The sequence below is a fragment of the Chinchilla lanigera genome, unplaced genomic scaffold, assembly GCF_000276665.1.
Source record: "Chinchilla lanigera isolate Chin_1 unplaced genomic scaffold, ChiLan1.0 scaffold00083, whole genome shotgun sequence".
In the NCBI taxonomy this organism is placed as follows: domain Eukaryota; kingdom Metazoa; phylum Chordata; class Mammalia; order Rodentia; family Chinchillidae; genus Chinchilla; species Chinchilla lanigera.
This window is the reverse complement of record NW_004955484.1, coordinates 7,345,590-7,363,306: the sequence shown is the minus strand read 5'-3', so window position 1 is coordinate 7,363,306 and position 17,717 is coordinate 7,345,590. Positions and strand designations below refer to the sequence as shown.

The following is a 17,717-nucleotide window of genomic DNA, read 5'->3' as shown; positions in this document are numbered from 1 at the left end:
CAGCCGGCGCCCCGCCCCTCCTCCCGCCGCCGGGAACGCGCTCCCACTCGCCTTCCGGGGGACAGTGTCGCGCTCCGGCTGGGGCCATCGGTCAGCTTTATTACAGTTCAGCCGGGTACAGGAGCAGCCCGGATCACCCACGGGACCGGCCCCCGACAGCGTGCTCCCAGAGTCCCCTCGAGCCTGTCGTGGGCGAGGCCACCCCGCTTTAGGAGCCGCTCCCCGGCTGGCGCGGGCTGAGGCGCCGCAGCGCGCATGCCCAGCGCTAGCTAAGGCTGTACACCGGGCGGCGCGGCCGGCGGCTCCCCGTCCCCCAGCTGCCCCGCTGCCGGCTCCGGGAGCTCGGCCTCCGCCCGCCCAACCTCAGGGCAGGCCGCAGCTGGGGGCTCCAGGCGGGGCTCCGCCGCAGGCAGCCTGGGTGCGGGGGCTGTGAGCTCGGGCACCGCCTCCCGCTCATCTAGGGAGAAGGCCATCTCTCTCTTAGGCAGGATGAAGGCAAGAGGCTCCTGGACGACGTCGACGTTCACACGCCCAAGGTTTCCGTACCTGGAGAGCTGAGTGGGTGGAATGCCTGACAGACGGCAGGGACAGAAACGGAAAAATGTTATTAATAGAAGTCAATACGGATGTTTCTCTCTCACACACTGAAGAGGAACAAACAATTACACAGGATGTGGTGGTGCACGCCTGTAAGGAACCCCAACACTGAGAGCCCGAGGCAGGGGTTCCATCCCCGTTACCGCAGTGTGGAAAGTAGTATCAGGTTGGGTGGCGGTCATGGTTGCATACCTCCACATTTACCGAAAACTGTGCAAATGGATGAGTTATTTCCTTAGGAGAATTACATACAAGTGAAGCAGCTTTAAAAAATTCTCTTACCTAAAGTCTGTGCTATCTGAGCTGGTGGGAAAAGGACTTGAAGACAGCGATTTAAATAAGGAACAAGGTCTTCCAGGAAGACAGTGCAGAACTGGAGAAAGAGCTCTTGCTCCCCGCTACTGAAGGCAGCCTCTTCCGCCCGGTGGAAAGCCAGGATTATTTTGGTTACCTAAGAGACAAGAACACCATGGAGGGCTCGGGCTGTAGCTCAGTGGTGGAGGGCTTACCCAGGATGCGCCGGCGCTGGGTTCCACCCCCAGGTCTGCAGGGAATAGCTCAGTTGCTGAGCAGTGCATGAAATGAGCACGATGGGGCAGCCCTCAGGTTTTCATGAAGTCTGTTATTCCTAACCGTACCTCACTACGTTGCTTAAACCCAGCATTTGTTCAGTCTTCACAATTCTGTCACTTCCATGATTTTTTTTTTTTTGGGGGGGGAGCTTTTTGAGACAAAGTTTAACTGTGCAGTTCAGGTTGGCTTGAACTCACTTTGTAGCCCAGGCTGGCCTCAAACTTACAGCGATCCTCCTGCCTCAGCCTCCCAAGTGTGTGCGCCACCACGTCTGGCTCCACCATGATGTATTTCGTTTTCTTTCTTTTTGGTACTGGGAATCGATCTCAAAACTTTGCGCTTACCAGGCAGGCACTGTGCCGCTGAGCTATATTCCCGGCCCCACCATGATGTATTTCTGACCCAACTTGCCTCACTGCTAACAGTGTTCCATGCTAGTGGAGAAGCATGAAATCATTCGCAGAACACCGGGGTTTTAGTGCCTGATGGGAATGGTCCAGGTCTGTGATAGATACAGAAAATGAAGCAGCTGACTCTGAATTAATCAAGAGGAAGCATATCCTGGGTGGGTGTGACTCAAATGAGCCTTCAGAAAAGGGTACATACTAGCACTCAGGAGGCTGAGGCAGGAGGATAGTTTCAAGTTTGAGACCAGCCTGGGCTACAAAGTGAGCTCAGGGCCAGCATAAACTGCATAGCGAGACCCTGTCTCAAAAAGACATAAAAAAAAGGGTACATAGAAGAGACTCAGGCAGGGGAGATGCTCTCCCACAGCAAGATGCCATGCCGCAGCTGCCTGTGGAGGAGATGCTTCTGGGAGCAGAGGCCCTCAGTCCTGCAACCGCTACAGCTGCAAGGGATGACACTTACCAGCCAGGAGCCTGAAAGGGACCCAAGCTCCAGACGACACGACCCACCAGCACCTTGACTGCACCCTCGTGAGACCTGAGCAGAGGAGCAGGCATGCTGCCCCTAGCAATAATGCACGGCTCTAAGCTGCTGCATTTGTGGGGATTTGTTTTAAAGCAACAGAAAATGAACACTGCTGAATCACCACGACAGGTGAACTACTAAACAGACTCATTGAGGTCCCAGAAGGGGGACTAATCAGAACTTCCCAGCAGGAAAACTGAAACCACACCACAGGTCAGCGCTGCATCCCCAGGCACCACTGCCTAAGGACTGGTTTCAGAGAAAAGCCTGCCCACTGTTCACTGAGGGCGGCCAGGGGAGTAGAAAGCCAGTGAATGCGCTTGCCTGGGCAAGGGCGTCCTCCAAGGTCCTCGTCACATTCTGTGCCAGCGCCACAGGGCAGCAGAGACGCAGCTCGTTGAAGGCGACCAGAATGCTGTTGAGGAAGCAGGCAAGGGGCGGGAAGTCTAAGAGCACCATCGGCGGCTGCAGCGTGCCTGGCGGAGTGGCTGGTGCGGCAGCAGGCACGGTACTGCTGCCCAGGATGGCTGGGGCCGAGATGAGGGTGTAGGAGTTCATTTCATCCTGGAACTTCTCCACTGCCTCCTGCATTGCTTTCTGAAAAGTGGCGATGGCCACCCGCTGGAAAACGGGAGCTAACTGTCCCCGGAAATCAGCCCCGACGCGGCTGAAGGACAGCCCAAAGTACATGCACTGGCCCAGCAGAGAGTCCAGGCGGCCGCCCACCCCCCGGAAGAGGTCGGCCTCCAGCACCTGCAGGAACTGGGAGACTTTCTGCAGCACCCAGCCGTGGAAGATGGCGCTCTCGTTCACGGGGGGCCCACCCGTGGCAGGGGGCAGCAGAGGGTCCTCGTCGGAGAAGATGGCGCGGTACTGCGTGATGATATCGAACAGGTGCACACGGCAGGCCTCGATGGTTTTTGTGACGTGGAAGTAGGGATCATCGCTGGGGATGGCAGTCAGGATGGAGCGGAGCCAGGCGTCGCGGGCCTGAAGGAACTTCACCCTCAGCTCGGCCTCCGTGAAGACGTCCATGCGCCGCAGGTAGCCGATGACGCGGAGGCAGGCGGGGAGCTGGATGTTGGTCCTCAGTTGCTGGATCAGCTGGCTCAGCATCAGCTGCATGGACTGGCGCACTTCGTTCACGATGCCCTGAGGAGACGGGAGTGAGTCGCTAACCCTGAGCCTGGGCGAACATCCCCATGGCTTCCTCACCTAGTAAATGGATCTGGTCGTGGAGTGCTCTTGCCTACCATGCTCACAGCCCTCCAAGGATTCTCCCTACAATCAGTAAAGTTCCAGCTGCTCACTCCAGCCTCCAGCCTTGCCTGGCTCTCGAGTGCCACCTGCTTCGAACGTTCTGCATGGCTCGGTGCAGTCCAGGAACCTTGGCTGACTTTGGACCTTTAAACATCCCAACTGCTTTTTTGGTTTTGAAACAGGGTCTCAGTACGTAGCCCGGGCTGGCCTCAAACTCACAGAGATCCTCCTGCCTCAGCTTCTCGAGTGCTGGGATCACACGTATGCACGACCACGCTCGGCAAACACACCCGACCTTCTCCTGACTCCTCCCTGCACTTGTTCTCCCCACTGTCGGGTCTGCTTTCCCCAGATCGGCAAGTGAGGGTGCCTTCTCATCAGTAGGTCTCAGCTTGTTGCCGCTCTAGAATGGCTTCCCTTGACCACACCACCAAGGAGCCCATCTTGGTTTTTCTCCGCCCCATTCCCTGGTTTATTTTCTTCAGACACTTACCAGTCTCTGAAATGATCGTATTTATTTGTCAACTATCAGACCTACACTAAAAGGAAAGCTTCATGAGAGCCACACCTGCCTGCCCTGTCACGCCGCATCCCCAGCACCAGCGCCTGGCATAGGACTAATACACACCTTTGACTACGCAGCTACGTGAATGAACTCACGTTTCCTATTCAGGCCTGCCTGACTGGCAGAAGCCGCTGGGAAACATGCAAAGGTTTCTCCCCAAGGGTTCAGGCACCACGACCGAATGAATGATCCAAGAACACAAACATGGCTACCTGGATGACAGGGATGGTGGAGTATTTCCTTTCCAGTCTGCGAACATAGGCTGCAAGCTCCAGGGCCTCTTCATAATAGCTGTTCCGGACACACGTGTCCATGAGTTGAGGAATCTCCAGAATCTCCAGGATTTCTGTGTGCCGGTTTAGAGTCAGGGTGTTCATCCGGCGGTTGGAACTGATCTCCTCGGCTTCCTTCACAAAGTTCCTACAGGCAATCAGGAAAACACCGGGACCTTACTGATTTGCACCCAAACCTCACCCATCTTGGAGCACTGGGCCGAAGGTTTCCCCCATATAACCCTCACATCATTATTAGCGCTAGTACGCTTGAGGAAACTTTTTCTTTTCTGGCTGTACGAGGCATTGAACCCAGGGCCTCTGCACTGAGTTACATGCCCAGCTCCCACCCACCCTTTTGAGAAATGTCCCCATTAAGTCACTAAGTTGTCCAGGCTGGGCTCAAACTTGTGATTTTCCTGCCTCAGCCTCCCAAGTGGCTGGCATTATATGGATGTGCCACTATATCAAGAGGAAAGCTGTGATGCCAGAAAGGTTAAGCAGCTTGTTCAAGATTATACCACAGCCAGGCAGGGTGGTGCACGCGTGTAATTCCAGCACTCGGGAGGCTGAGGCAGGACTGCTGTGTGTTCAAGGCCAACCTGGGCTACATAAGCCAGTGCAAGGCCAGCCTATACTACATAGTGATACCCTGTCTCAAGCACAAACTACACAGGGTATGTCTATTTTTTTTTTTTTGGAACCAGGAATCGAACTCAGGACCTCCTGCTTGCTAGGCAGGCACTGTGCCACTGAGCTATATCCCCAGCCACAGACTACCCAGGGAAACCTGTGTAGCAGTCTGAAACAAAAGCTATTGTCATTTTCTTTTTCTTTCTTTTTTTTTGTCTTTTTTGAGACAGGGTCTCGCTGTGCAGTTCAAGCTTGCCTTGACCTCACTTTATAGCCCAGGCTGGTCTCGAACTCACAGTGATGCTCCTGCCTCAGCCTCCTGAGTGCTGGGATTACAGGCATGCGCCACCAAGCCTGGCCTACCATTTCTTCTCTACAATAAAGACCTGCTTTATGAAATCTTTTGGGTCATGGAAAATACAAAAATCAGTGGTCAAATATTAAAGGCTCGAACAAAAAATTAAACTTGAATCATGAAACGCTGGATGGTAGGAATAAAAAAACTGTACTGAGAATCTACGGAAGGTCTTTCTGATTTTTGCTGTCCCACAACGAGAGAATTTTCCTATCAGCCTCCTATCAATGGAAATTCTGGATCAGATAATCCCTAGTCTGATACACTTACATAAATGTGCACAAATAGCGTGAGCTATGTCAAACCCAGTGTGTTGTGCAGATTCCTTTTATTTAGTACTCACAACAGCCCTAGGGGCAGGGACGCGTTCCCAGGTTCCAATTCTGTCTTGGAAACTCACTGGCTGGCTTCCTGGGCAAATCACTAACCTCTATATGTGGCCACTTTCTCTGTAACACGGGCATGGCAGTATCTACCTCGAAGGCTGTTGCGAGCCCCGCACCCGGTATGCGCTACGGCTTCGCTATTTCTACCCCGCTACTTGTGGGCTATCAACACATCAGACCCCTCTGGCGCTGGCCGCACCTGCAGCTCTGCTGGAAGCTGGGCAAGCGGTCGAGCAGGCGACCAAGCGACGCTTCCACGTCTCCGAAGAGGCGGTGGATGCGCTCGGTGCACTCGGCGCCGCGAATGAAGGTCTTGTAGTTGGCGAAGGCCAAGTCGCGCGTCTGCTGCAGCAGCTGCGCTCGCTCCTCCGCCAGGCGCTCGGGCTCGCGCCGCAGCCGCTCCAGCCCCGAGCCGCTTAGTTCTCGGAGATATCGGCCCACGTCGGGCCGCTCCCGCCACTGGGCCTCAGGGAAGCGATCCCGGAACAGAGATGCCAAGAGCCCTTCATCTTCCACCTCCCCGAGAGCCGCTGACGTGGCCGCCGCCACGGCCGATGCCGGAGTTGAGGATGGGAAAGTATCTGCCGCCGCCATCTTCCTGGCAACAGTGTCAAGTCCCCTTCAGAGGGCGCTGTCCCGCATCTACGGCCGGAAGCAGCTGGGGCACATTTCCCGTCTCTATGGTTTTTCATCTGGCTGGCTTTCGGCCTCCGGCAGTCCTCCACGGCAGAGGTCGCTAGCGTGAGCAACGAGTACATTGGCGCTAGAGAGGCAGGCTTTGGGGTTTCCAGGGAGTAGCCGGCGGCCAACTTCCGCTTCCGGCCACCGAGACACGAGGATCCGGAGTTCGGGACCCGCCGGGAAAATGCGGCCTTTAACCGAAGAGGAGACCCGTGTGATGTTTGAGAAAATCGCAAAATAGTAGGAGCGCCGGGAGGACGAGGGAGTGTGTGTGGTGGGGGTTGGGTGGGATGCGGGCGCGGGGCCGAGTCGTGTCGGCTCGGGCGCGGCCTCCAGCCCCCTTTTTGCCTTCAGCATCGGGGAGAACCTTCAGCTGCTGGTTGAGCGGCCCGACGGCACCTACTGTTTCAGGCTGCACAGCGACCGGGTGTACTACGTGAGGTGCGCCGGCGCGCGGGCCGGGAGTGGGGGGAGGCCTGGGTGCTGGCATCGCCCCGCGGCTGCAGCCCTGCTCCCCGTCGTCCCTCCAGTGAGAAGACGCTGAAGCTGGCCGCCAGCATCTCCGGGGACAAGCTGGTGTCCCTGGGGACCTGCTTCGGGAAATTCACCAAGACGCACAAGTTCCGGCTGCACGTGACGGCCCTGGATTACTTGGCGCCCTATGCCAAGGTTCGTGGGGCGGAAGCCAGGGTGAGGGCAGGGTCCGCAGGGCGAGTTTCCGGGGCTCGCGGCCCGCGGTGGGATTGGAGTGCTTGCCGCTGCCGATCAGAGAGCAGGCGACAAGCCGGCCGTGGTGGCGCACGCCTGTAATCCCAGCACTCTGGAGGCTGAGGCAGGAGGGTCGCTGCGAGTTCGAGACCAGCCTGGGCTACAAAGTGAGCTCAAGGCCAGCCTGAACTGCATAGCGAGACAAAAAAAGAAAGAAAAGGCACATGAGTGGCAGCAAGGAGGGAGGATTCTGCGGTCCAGACTCAGACCGTCCATGGAGGACTGTAAAGTTGGGGAAACTTCATGGCGGTGCTGTGCAGGGCACGGATTGTTTGAGGGTAACATGCCTACCGATCTCTCGTTGTCTCCTTTCTGCTCTCTGCCCAAGTTCTTTTGAGAAATTAACCCCTGAACCGGCAGCTACTTTATCTGCAGGGTTATAACTTAGCATTTCTTGCCTCTTGGACTTTCTCTTTCTTACAGTACAAAGTGTGGATAAAGCCTGGAGCAGAGCAGTCCTTCCTGTATGGAAACCACGTATTGAAATCCGGTCTGGGCCAGATCACTGAGAACACTTCTCAGTACCAGGGAGTGGTAGTGTACTCCATGGCCGACGTCCCTCTGGTGAGTAGAGATGGCGGTGTTAGGAAAACCGAGTACTTCTTCTTTTTTAAATTGAAGCATATATTTTATACCTGTGTGCCTCGGAGACTCACTTCTCGGCACCCTTTGAATTTCTCCAAGACAAAAACTGTGTTTTTCATCTTTGCTGGCTCCCCATGGGCTTATTGAATGACTTGAGGGTATCAGTCTCTTTTCCTTTGAATCCCAGGGTTTTGGGGTAGCAGCAAAGTCTACACAAGACTGCAGGAAAGTAGACCCTATGGCGATTGTGGTATTTCATCAAGCAGACATTGGGGAATACATACGGCATGAAGAGACATTGACTTAAAATGAAGTCATCGCAAGGACTTAGCAGTGTGGAAGGACCTCCCTTGGCTTCCTGCCTCCATCGTGTGGAATTTTGTCACCACTGTGACCTCTAAAAGGACTTCTTAGTTTAATACTCTTATACTAACAAGTGCAGCTGCATTCTTACTGTGCAGAAATGCCTCAGAAGTGAGGTTTCAGATCTTTGTGTTTGTGACTAAGTAGAATACTCTTATTCTAGATTTGAATCATTTTTATATTTGAATGAGAGGGCTTCTTGTTCTGAATGATACATTCTGAATCATTGGAACCAAGGACTAGAGTAGCTTATCATTGTTATCTGTGATAACATTTTGTTTTCCAGACTCACGATGAAAACACAGTGGACTTTTTTTATGAATATCATGAAAGATATTAGACTATAAGAATAGTTACCCAGGCCAGGCGTGGCGGTGCACGCCAGTAATCTCAGCACTCGGAAGGCTGAGTTCAAGACCAGCCGAGGCTACATAGCAAGACCCTGTCTCAAAAAAAGAGAGAGAATAGTAACCCATGTCTCAAATTTTACAAGTGGAATTTGGCTCCATTAGTAAGTGTAATTTTTTTTATCGGTACATTTTAGATGTACATAACGATAACATTCATCATAGGGAATTTGTACCTGTACATGATATATCTTGCTTTTTTCCCATCCCCCCCACCTCCCTTCAACCCCTCTACCCCTGCTTATTTACAAGTTTTATTTCTATTCCTTCTATTCTCTTTTTTCTTGTCCGTTCTTTCCTTTTCCCCACCCCCCTCTATTGTTCCCCTACTTGAAAATTTTCTTCCCATTTCCAAATACCTATTATACATTTTGGTCCTTAGAGTAAGTGCAATTTATTCTGCTGTTTTTACATACAGTAAGTGTTGTATGTGTAGAAGAAAAACTTCTATTTAAACCCCAGTTCTGCCTCCCAGTTCTGTCACTTTGGAGGGAGTCATTCAACTTTAATAAGCATTTTCTTCTTTTTCTATTTAAGAAAAAAACCTTAAACCATCAGCCTAGGAATGGTTTTTAGGATCAGAAATCATGATTGTTAAGCATCTACTACAATGCCTGGCAAATGAGAGGTGCTGAATAAATGTTAGTTATTTTTATATTACATATGTCTACTACTACGCATAGGACCCTAACGTAACATGATTTTATTGTTTCTTACCTGATTTTTTAATGATCTTTCTCATGGATGAGATGCGCCCAGGCTGAAATGTTCTTTTCATCACTTTGATTTCATAAAACGTTTCTCTTAGGAACCCCTCTTTACATGACTAGACTGAACCAAAAGCACTAGAGACTATGAAATTATAATTCAGCTCCTTCATTCTTCCCAAAATTATTTTTAGAATAAAACATTTTAAACTTACATTTTATTGGTACGGTTTAGATATACATAACGATCACATAATAAAACATTTTTAAAAGATATCTCACAGCCAAAAATTTCTTAGACCACCTGTGTTGTAAAACAATTCCTTAAATCAGTATACTGTATATCATTTTTAATTCAAATGTTTACGTCTTTTTTTTTTTCAAATGTTTACATCTTTAAAAATAAAATACATTAAACTACAAAAAGGCATTCTATTAATTCCTGTTATTCTCTGCAAGCAAACCTGCTTCTGTCCCACCTTTTTTCAGTTTTCGCTCCCAGCGCTTCTGTTCCCCGGTCAGTGGAATCAGTGAAGCTCAGGGGCTGCTGTCTGATAAACAGTATTTTAATCTTACATGTTTAACAGTCACCACGGGGCGGTAATTTGTATGTCTCTGCCACTCTGTTCCCCCGGTGGATCAAGCCACCAGGAAGGTGTTGATACATACCTCAGATATAGCCAATCTCAATGTTTACATTTTTATGACTTACTGCTGTTTTACCACTATTGATAAGCACAGTGGACTCAAATATTAATTTTTTCTAATCTTGCAAAGCTGAGCTAACGAAAGCTTTGGCAAAGCACCACCCCAGCAGAAAAGCCCAAGTCTCTAGTCCGCTTAGCATCTTGGCTTTTTTGTGTCAGTTGTTGTTGGAACATTGAAGAGACGTTTCACAAAATACAGCTGCAAGATCCCAGACAGAACAATAACCAGGCTCTGGGCTATCGACCACCAGTTCACATAGTTATAGTTTGACTGAAGAAGGAAAAAGTCCGTCATCTTCCTCATCCGCGCAAAGTTGTAGAATCGCCACATGTGAAAGACGTTGCTCTGCACCCTTTGTGCACTCTCCTGCGGGAGAGAAAATAAAGGCGTCCCTCCTGCATCTGTCCTCCGAGCGCGCAGCAGCACCAACCTACCTTTAACACGATCACAGCTTTTGAAGGTTAGTATTTTGGCTGGTGATGTAGCTCAGTGGTAGAGTACTTGCCTAGCGTGTGCAAGGCCCTAGATTCAGTCCCTTGCGTGGCTGAAATAACCTCGGCTTTACAAATGCGAAGCAAGTGACCTGCTACTGAGATACGCTGCTAGCCCAGAAAGTCGTATTTTCTCGGTAATGGGGATGGAGCCCGGGGCCTCACATAGATTCACCAAATGAACTATACCCCCAGCCCTTTTTCAATTTTTTGTTGTGAGAAGGGTCTCATTAAGTTACTCCGGCTGGCCTTGAACTTGGCTCCTCCTGCCGCAGCCTCCCTGGTAGCCGGGATTGCAGCCAGATGTCACAATGCCAACAAGTCAAGGTTATTTTTAATAATGAAAAACTAGTGTTCAAACTAGAGAGCTCTTCCAGAAGATCGTAGTTTTAGACAGGAATTCGGCCCTTCATTACCTTTGAAACGATGCCTTCTGTCTGCAGTGCAAATCCTGCATCTGATAAGGGACTTACCCAGAACGTATCAATAAAACCACTCTGATTTGGCGGGGACGGTCTGAGGATCAAACCCAGAGCAAGTTCTATACCACTGAGCCAAATGCCAGATCCCCAGCCCAAAAACCCAACTTGGAAATGGGCAAAGGGTTTGACAGGCATTTCCCCAAAGTAAAGATATACCAATGTCAATATGTATGTGAAAAGACGGTTACTATTGTTGGGGAAGTGTAACTCGTACCGCAGAATGCCACTTCGTACCCACCAGTATGCCTGTGGTCAGCAAGCAGGGTCACAGTGTGGGGTGGTTTGAAGCCTCACACTGCTGACGAGAGTGTGAAAGGTTTAGCCTGTGGGAAGTCTGGCAGCTCTTCACAAAGGTAGGACCCAGTGATTCCACTTTTAGGAATACAGAAATGAAAACACTGCTGGGCGTGGTGGCTCATGCCTGTAATCCCAGCACTCGGGAGGCTGAGGCAGAAGGATCATTGCGAGTTTAAGACCAGCCTGGGCTACAAAGTGAGCTCAAGGCCCAGCCTGAACTGCATAGCGAGACCCTGTCTCAAAAAGACAAAAAAAATCAACACGAGCGTGTATTCAATTATTCACAGCAGCCTTGTGATAACCAAAAGGAGGAAACAACCCTATGTCCATCAGCTGATGGGTTGATAAATACAATGTATGTGCATATAGTAGGATATCATTCAGCCATAAAAAGAACAAAGTACTGATACAGGGTACTTGGATAAATCTTAAAAACTTCAGTGGAGGGGCTGGGGATTTAGCTCAGCGGCACAGCGCCTGCCTGGCAAGCACAAGGTCGGGAGTTCAATTCCTGGTACCAGAAGAAAAACTAAACAAAACAAAACACTTAAGTGGAAAATATCAATTACAAAAGGGCACACGTATGATTTAATCTGTATGAAATATATAGAAAAAATGAATAGGTCAACCTATAGAAACAAAATGGGGTGCTCGCTTCGGCAGCACATATACTAAAATTGGAACGATACGGAGAAGGTTAGCATGGCCCCTGCACAGGGATGAAACGCAAATTCGTGAAGCTCTCCATATTTTTGAAACCACTGTGAAGATATCAATATGTAATACAACAAGCATTGTTAATTTCTTACCACTTTGTTTGTAACTCTGTATTGTCTGTACTGGTCTGCTATTTTGTAAAAGGTTGTCTGTCTGTTAATGTTTTCCTCCTTTTATTTAAAAAAAAAAAAAAAGAAACAAAGTGGAATAGTTATTGCCAAGGCTGGAGGGTCATGAGGGAATGGAGAATTCCTAGTGGGAACAAGGTTTCTTTTGGGGGTGATAAAATTATTCTGGATTAGATGGTGGAAATGTCTGTTTAACCATGTAAATAAACACTTTTTAGTAAATCGTGTGGTGTATGAATTCTATCTCAAAAACGAAACAAAAAACACAGTAGGGCAGATTTGGCCTGTGAGCCATAATTTTCCAGGTCATGGTATAAAACAGGAGAAATTCAAGTCATAAAAATTTATAAAAGAGGGCTGGTGATATAGCTCAACAGCACAGCACCTGCCTGGCAAACGCAAGGTCCTGAGTTCAATTCCTGTACAAAAAAAAAAGAATTTATGAAAGAATGTCAGTGTGGCGGTGCATAGCTGTAATCCCAGCACCCTGGAGGCTGAGGCAAGAGGACTGCAGTGCGTTGAAGGCCAGCCTGAACTACATAGTGAGACCCTGTCTCAAAAAACAAATTTATGAAAGGATTCAAATTCCCTTGCTTGTTTGGATTTTTACCTCTATGAGCCCTCAAAGGATATTGTTCCCATAATTTTTAATCTTTGTAGAAAACTTTTATTAGGATAATACATTTGCAGTACATAGTGCTTGCATGTACTGTAGGGGATTGGTACCTGTATCTACCAGTTCCAATTCTTTTTCTTCCCCTTCCACTCCACCAAATTTTTTTTTGTTATCCAAATTTAAAATTAGTTCCCATCGTGTGTGTCTTCCACAACTCATTACCTCAATTGCGTCGAGGGTGTCATTCAGCTGTTTTCTTCCCTTCTGTTTGTGGTCTGTCTCAGGCCCCTCATAGAAGACTCCAAAGTTGAGGTAGACGTGCATAGAACTGAAGTGATTTTGCTGATTTTTTAGACAAAGCTGATAGTAACCTGTAGGAATTCTTAGATCATTAGTGAATCTTTGGTTTCTCATTCCCAGCCCCTTTTTTTGAGACAGGGTCTCACCATGCAGTTCAGGCTGGCCTTGAACTCACTATGTAGCCCAGGCTGGCCTTGAAGTGGCAGTCCTTCTGCCTCAGCCTCCCAAGTGCTGGGATTAGAGGTGTGCGCAACCACACCCTGCTCTCCCACCCTATTTTAAGGTTTTCTTGCAGATGTCTTTTCCCCAGCTTTTTTTTTTGTGTGTGTGTGTGAGGGGGTTGAGACAGAGTCTTACTATGAACTTGAACTATAGCCTTGAACTCACAATCCTCCTGCCTCAGCCTCCAGAGTGCTGGAATTATAGGTGTGTACCACATCTGGCTCCCAGCTTTCAAATTGCTACTATGGCTCCTTTTTTTCACTTAGAAAGTGCAAAGATCCATTTTTAACATGGAGGGCACTGATCTTACCTGAAACTTATTGTAATAAATATTACTAATAAAGCCAGGTGTAGTGGCTCACGCCTATAATCCCAACACTTGGGAGGCTGAGGCGGGAGGATTGCTGCTAGTTGAAGGCCAGCCTGAACTATACAGCAAGACCTTGTTACCAAAAAAAAAACAAACAACAAAAAAACTATTCTTACATCTGGTAATCTGACCAACTTTGATGAAGACAAAAATATGTAATATAACAACCACTGTTAATTCCTATCATTTTGTTCCAAGACTATAATTCTTATTGTTTTTGCTTTGCTTTTTTGTTTATGTTGACATTTTGCTATTATTCTTTTGTTTTAATTCTCCTTGAAATAAAATAAATTTACTAATATCAGTATCTTTAGTTCTGTGCTGGGTGGGAAACCTGTCCCCCACCCCCGCCATTCCAATCTGTAATTCCCGTGTCTCTTGTTAAGGCTCTCCTACTCAACAGATTTGAGTGGAAGATAAGATAGAATTTGCCTGTTCCTTGTACATCATTAGCGATGGGGACAGTGTGCGATTGACCAGGGACTGCTGAGCTACATCCACAGCACTTTTTCTTTATTTTTATTTTTTGCTTTTTTGAGGCAGGGTCTTGCCATGCAGTTTAGGCGGGCCTTGAACTCACCGTGTAGCCCAGGTTGGCCAAAAACTCATGAGAATCCTCATGCCTCAGCCTTCCAAGTGCTGGGATTACGGATGTACACTACCACGCCGAGCTCTAGCTCTTTTTTATTTTATTTTTTTGGCACCAGGAATCGAACTCACAACCTTGCACTTGCCAGGCAGGCACTGTGCCTCTGAGCTGTATCCCCAGCCCTCACAACCCTTTACATTATTTGAAGACAGGAGCTCCTAAATTGCCTGCGCTGCCCTCGAACTTCTGATGCTCTCTGTCCTCCAACTGCTGCTATCGGACTGCAGCTTGATGTCTTTAGCGCTCTCCAGGAACACTGGGTTTGGTACTGATATTTTCTTCCGCGTCACCATCTCTATGTACAGTCCTTCACTATTTCCCCCATTTCGCAGAACCTGACTATGACGTTAGTCATAGGGATGAAAACAGACCTGATTCTCGGGTGGAGAAGTTAATCTGGCCCCGAACGTCCTGGGAGGTTTCTATGAGGAAACCCCGCGGGGTGTGTGCTGTGGCAGCAACGTGCCAGTCGCGTGACATCCCCAGTACCCGCTGCACCTGCCAAGACACAGGAGGGCAGAAGGCTCTGTGACACCAGCTTCTAAGACTGACACCCCACGACACTCAGCAGCGGTCTGTCTGGGTTGGTACCCCCGTCCGCCCTCTTCCAAGGACTTCGGCATTGAGGAGGCCTTTAATGTTGCCCACTCACGGCATTGTGGGTAAGCCACATCAGCGCTCAGGGTTCTGCAATGCGAGTACAGCAGGCCTCAAAAATCACCCAGAACGCCAAAGCTCCGTTGAGGAGGAAAACATGTCGGACCACACAGCTGGTGTGGACCAGCTGGGCTGCACACTTCTGCCCGTAAAGATCTTGGCTGAACCTGCTTGGGTTTTGAGCTCTCTCCGATCTGGGTATCCGCTTACTTGGCAGGCCCGGCCTATAACAGGCACTCCGTGGACATGTCTCCAAGCTGGATCTTGATAAGCCCAAGCTACGGTGAGCTGACTAGTAGCTACTGCTCTGATAAAATTCAGAGATAAGAAAAAGCTCTGATAGGTTACAATAAATTTTAAGTTGCAATGGAATGGAGTAGGACCAACACAGTCTATCACTATGTAAACAAAAATTGGAAAGCTAGCAGATTTCTATTTGTTTTGTTTATTTTTATTTTTTTCCGGTACCGGGAATCAAACTCACAACCTTGTGCTTGCCAGGCAGGCGCTGTGCCACTGAGCTAAATCCCCAGCCCCTTTTTTGTTTTGTTTTGTTTTATTTTGTTTTTTGTTTAAGCTAGCAGGTTTCTAAGATAAACTAAGAAAAGGAACAGCCTCTGCCTTTGAGTCACCACCCTCAAACCGTGTCATCCACAGAACGGATGACGTTCCCTCACCTAGGGACAGAGAGCTTAAACACTTTTATCTTCCTAGGTGCGCCCCCAGTGTGCCGGGTTCCCTGGAAGACAGGAAAGCAGATGTCGCTCCCCCACCATCCACTAAAGCAGTTTTCTTACAATCTGTGTCTGTCTTCAAAGTTGTGACTTTTTCGTATGAATTCCGTACTGTCTATATTTTTAAAAAATATTTTAAGAGGGTGTCCTTTCTCTAACCCCCAAACTTAAGGAAGTGCCGGCACCCCAGGGAGAGGCACCAGCTGTCCCACAGCTGTGAGCGCGCACCTGCAGGCCGCAGTGTGCGAGCCCACGCCATATGTTTGAGATTCCGTTGGTGACCGAGTTTCTTTCAAGCTGTCGGTCCACACTTCATTCAGAGGTGGGAATCACAGTGTAATAGACAATCAGAACTTGCTTTTGTCTAAACCTGAGTAACTTTATGAAAGGAAAAAAATGCCCCAGCATGAACCCATGTACCTCATAGCTGAAGTAGAAGTATCCATCCTGGTGGGCAAACTGCCAAAAGCACTCTGTGCCCCCTGGGAGGATCATGATGGCGAAGTCGTGGCGATCAGCCTCGCGGAAGAGCGGCTGTTCCCCAGAGCCACTTAAAGGCGCTGTCTTCTGGCTCCTAGCAGCTGTCACTAGATTCAGAACTACCAGCCCAGCCCAAAGGCGCGAAAGGGCCATGGTGCCTTCTGTCCTCTTCTGCAGATGAAATACTTGCAGCCTCGTGGAAATAAGTCGCTCAGACAACTGCTGGGCTAATCATTAACTCCGCAAATCACATGTAGACCAACTCAGGGCCACGCATAGATACTCCATAACAGAACTGCCACACACCTATGTTCAGGTAACAGGAAATTTTTGCTTTTACCTTGAAAACTCAGTAGCTTAGCATTCTGTACTCCCAGCTCTCTGGAAGGCTGAGGCAGGAGGGTCACCAGTTCAAGGCCAGTCTGAGCAACTTAACAAGACCCTGTTTCATTTTAAAATGTTAAAAAGGGCTGGGGATGTAGCTCAGTGTAAAGGCTCTGGGTTCATTCCCCAGTACCAAAAAACAAAAAAACCCCCAAACTCAGTGGCTTACCAAACCTATCCCATGCGTGCTTGAAGGTAGAATCCACTGCTTAGGAAGAGATCTACATCAATTCTTTGAGCTACCGTCTTTCAGTTCTTGCTTCTTGAGGGCTATATATTGGGTAAATTCCTTTACAGCCATCTGAATATACTAACTAGTTGGCTGGGGAAATGTTTCTCTTGTATCAAACTGATAGGTAATACCTGTTGCTACTATCAAATACCTACAGCCACACCTATTCCAACAGATTTCTATCCAGTCTGGCTTAGAGCAAACCACAGCATGTAACTACCGCACAAAGTTTAAAGCCCCCTGCACTGACTGTCCTGGTTTCTGCCAACCCCTACCTTATACATTCATCGGAAGCTACCCATAAAAATAAAATTTAAAAAAAGCTACCCAAAGCCTGTTCAGGATACTGTTCAAGCCCTCAGGCTTTGTTTCTTTTATTTCGCACCCACAGAGGGAAAGAAAAGCCATTTAACCCACTGGAGCACTGTTACATTGTTTGAACCCTAGCTCTTTCTGTTCATGACATCAGCGCCCACTGAGTGGCAGGCACTGAGGTAAGATGTCTACCTGCGTCTTCCACCTGATTTTATCCTCGCTGCAGCGCTACACAGGAGGCACGGTAATGTGATCTGCTGTGTCAGACTAAAGTGAGTTACTCAGCCCCACAAGCACAGCTGACAGGGCTAGAGTCCGGATGATTATTACTATTTTTTTGTTAGTAGTGGGGATTGAACCCCACGGTTTTCATACTGAGCCACATCCCGACCTTTTCTCTTTTTTTTTGTCTTTTTGAGACAGGGTCTCGCTATGCAATTCAGACTGGCCTTGAGCTCACTTTGTAACCCAGGCTGGCCTCAAACTCACAGCGAGGGGGCTGGGGATTTAGTTCAGCAGCAAAGTGCCTGCCTGGAAAGCGCAAGGTCGTGAGTTTAGTTCCTGGTACTGGAGAAAAACCAAAAAACAAACAAACAAAAAAAAACAACAAAAATATACCTCACAGCGATCCTCCTGCCTCAGCCTACCCAGTGCTGGGATTACAGGCATGTGCGACCATGCCCGGCCCTCCCTAGACCTTTTCTGAGACAGGGCTTTACTAATTTGCCCAGGCTGAGCTTGAACTTGTAATCATTCTGCCTCAGTCTCCCAGTGTGCTGGGATTACACACATTAGTCCCATTACAGGCATTAATCCCATGCCCAGCCGTGGGGTTCGGGGCGGGGGGGGG

General features: G+C 49.0%; 3 protein-coding genes across 3 annotated transcripts; 1 reads left to right on the top strand and 2 right to left on the bottom strand.

Annotated features, from left to right (window-relative positions):
• Positions 1-67: 67 nt before the first annotated feature.
• On the bottom strand, positions 68-6,241 carry Cog8 (component of oligomeric golgi complex 8). Its single transcript, XM_005403555.2, has 5 exons — positions 5,774-6,241; positions 4,141-4,348; positions 2,428-3,255; positions 880-1,048; positions 68-571 (listed from the first exon to the last, which is right to left on the bottom strand). The coding sequence occupies exons 1-5, from the start codon at positions 6,166-6,168 to the stop codon at positions 270-272; spliced, it is 1,902 nt and encodes a 633-aa protein (XP_005403612.1). The 5' UTR covers positions 6,169-6,241; the 3' UTR covers positions 68-269.
• Positions 6,242-6,367: 126 nt separating this feature from the next.
• On the top strand, positions 6,368-8,410 carry Nip7 (NIP7, nucleolar pre-rRNA processing protein). Its single transcript, XM_005403557.2, has 5 exons — positions 6,368-6,495; positions 6,610-6,696; positions 6,786-6,924; positions 7,447-7,587; positions 7,796-8,410. The coding sequence occupies exons 1-5, from the start codon at positions 6,440-6,442 to the stop codon at positions 7,913-7,915; spliced, it is 543 nt and encodes a 180-aa protein (XP_005403614.1). The 5' UTR covers positions 6,368-6,439; the 3' UTR covers positions 7,916-8,410.
• Positions 8,411-8,611: 201 nt separating this feature from the next.
• Positions 8,612-16,365, bottom strand: Tmed6 (transmembrane p24 trafficking protein 6). The gene is made up of 4 exons (XM_005403560.2): positions 15,877-16,365; positions 14,437-14,563; positions 12,747-12,895; positions 8,612-10,159 (listed from the first exon to the last, which is right to left on the bottom strand). Exons 1-4 carry the CDS (start codon positions 16,087-16,089, stop codon positions 9,926-9,928), a joined length of 723 nt encoding a protein of 240 aa, XP_005403617.1. The 5' UTR covers positions 16,090-16,365; the 3' UTR covers positions 8,612-9,925.
• Positions 16,366-17,717: the final 1,352 nt, after the last annotated feature.

Coding starts and splice junctions, on each gene's coding strand:
- Cog8 (XM_005403555.2), bottom strand. CDS start 6,168: ATGGCGGCGGCAGATACTTTCCCATCCTCAACTCCGGCATCGGCCGTG. Junction 4,349..5,773: donor AGCTTCCAGCAGAGCTGCAG/GTGCGGCCAGCG, acceptor GATTGCCTGTAG/GAACTTTGTGAAGGAAGCCG. Junction 572..879: donor TCAGATAGCACAGACTTTAG/GTAAGAGAATTT, acceptor GCCGTCTGTCAG/GCATTCCACCCACTCAGCTC.
- Nip7 (XM_005403557.2), top strand. CDS start 6,440: ATGCGGCCTTTAACCGAAGAGGAGACCCGTGTGATGTTTGAGAAAATC. Junction 6,697..6,785: donor GACCGGGTGTACTACGTGAG/GTGCGCCGGCGC, acceptor TCGTCCCTCCAG/TGAGAAGACGCTGAAGCTGG. Junction 6,925..7,446: donor ACTTGGCGCCCTATGCCAAG/GTTCGTGGGGCG, acceptor TCTTTCTTACAG/TACAAAGTGTGGATAAAGCC.
- Tmed6 (XM_005403560.2), bottom strand. CDS start 16,089: ATGGCCCTTTCGCGCCTTTGGGCTGGGCTGGTAGTTCTGAATCTAGTG. Junction 14,564..15,876: donor ACTTCTACTTCAGCTATGAG/GTACATGGGTTC, acceptor GTGTCTTGGCAG/GTGCAGCGGGTACTGGGGAT. Junction 10,160..12,746: donor ACACCCTCGACGCAATTGAG/GTAATGAGTTGT, acceptor TCTCTCCCGCAG/GAGAGTGCACAAAGGGTGCA.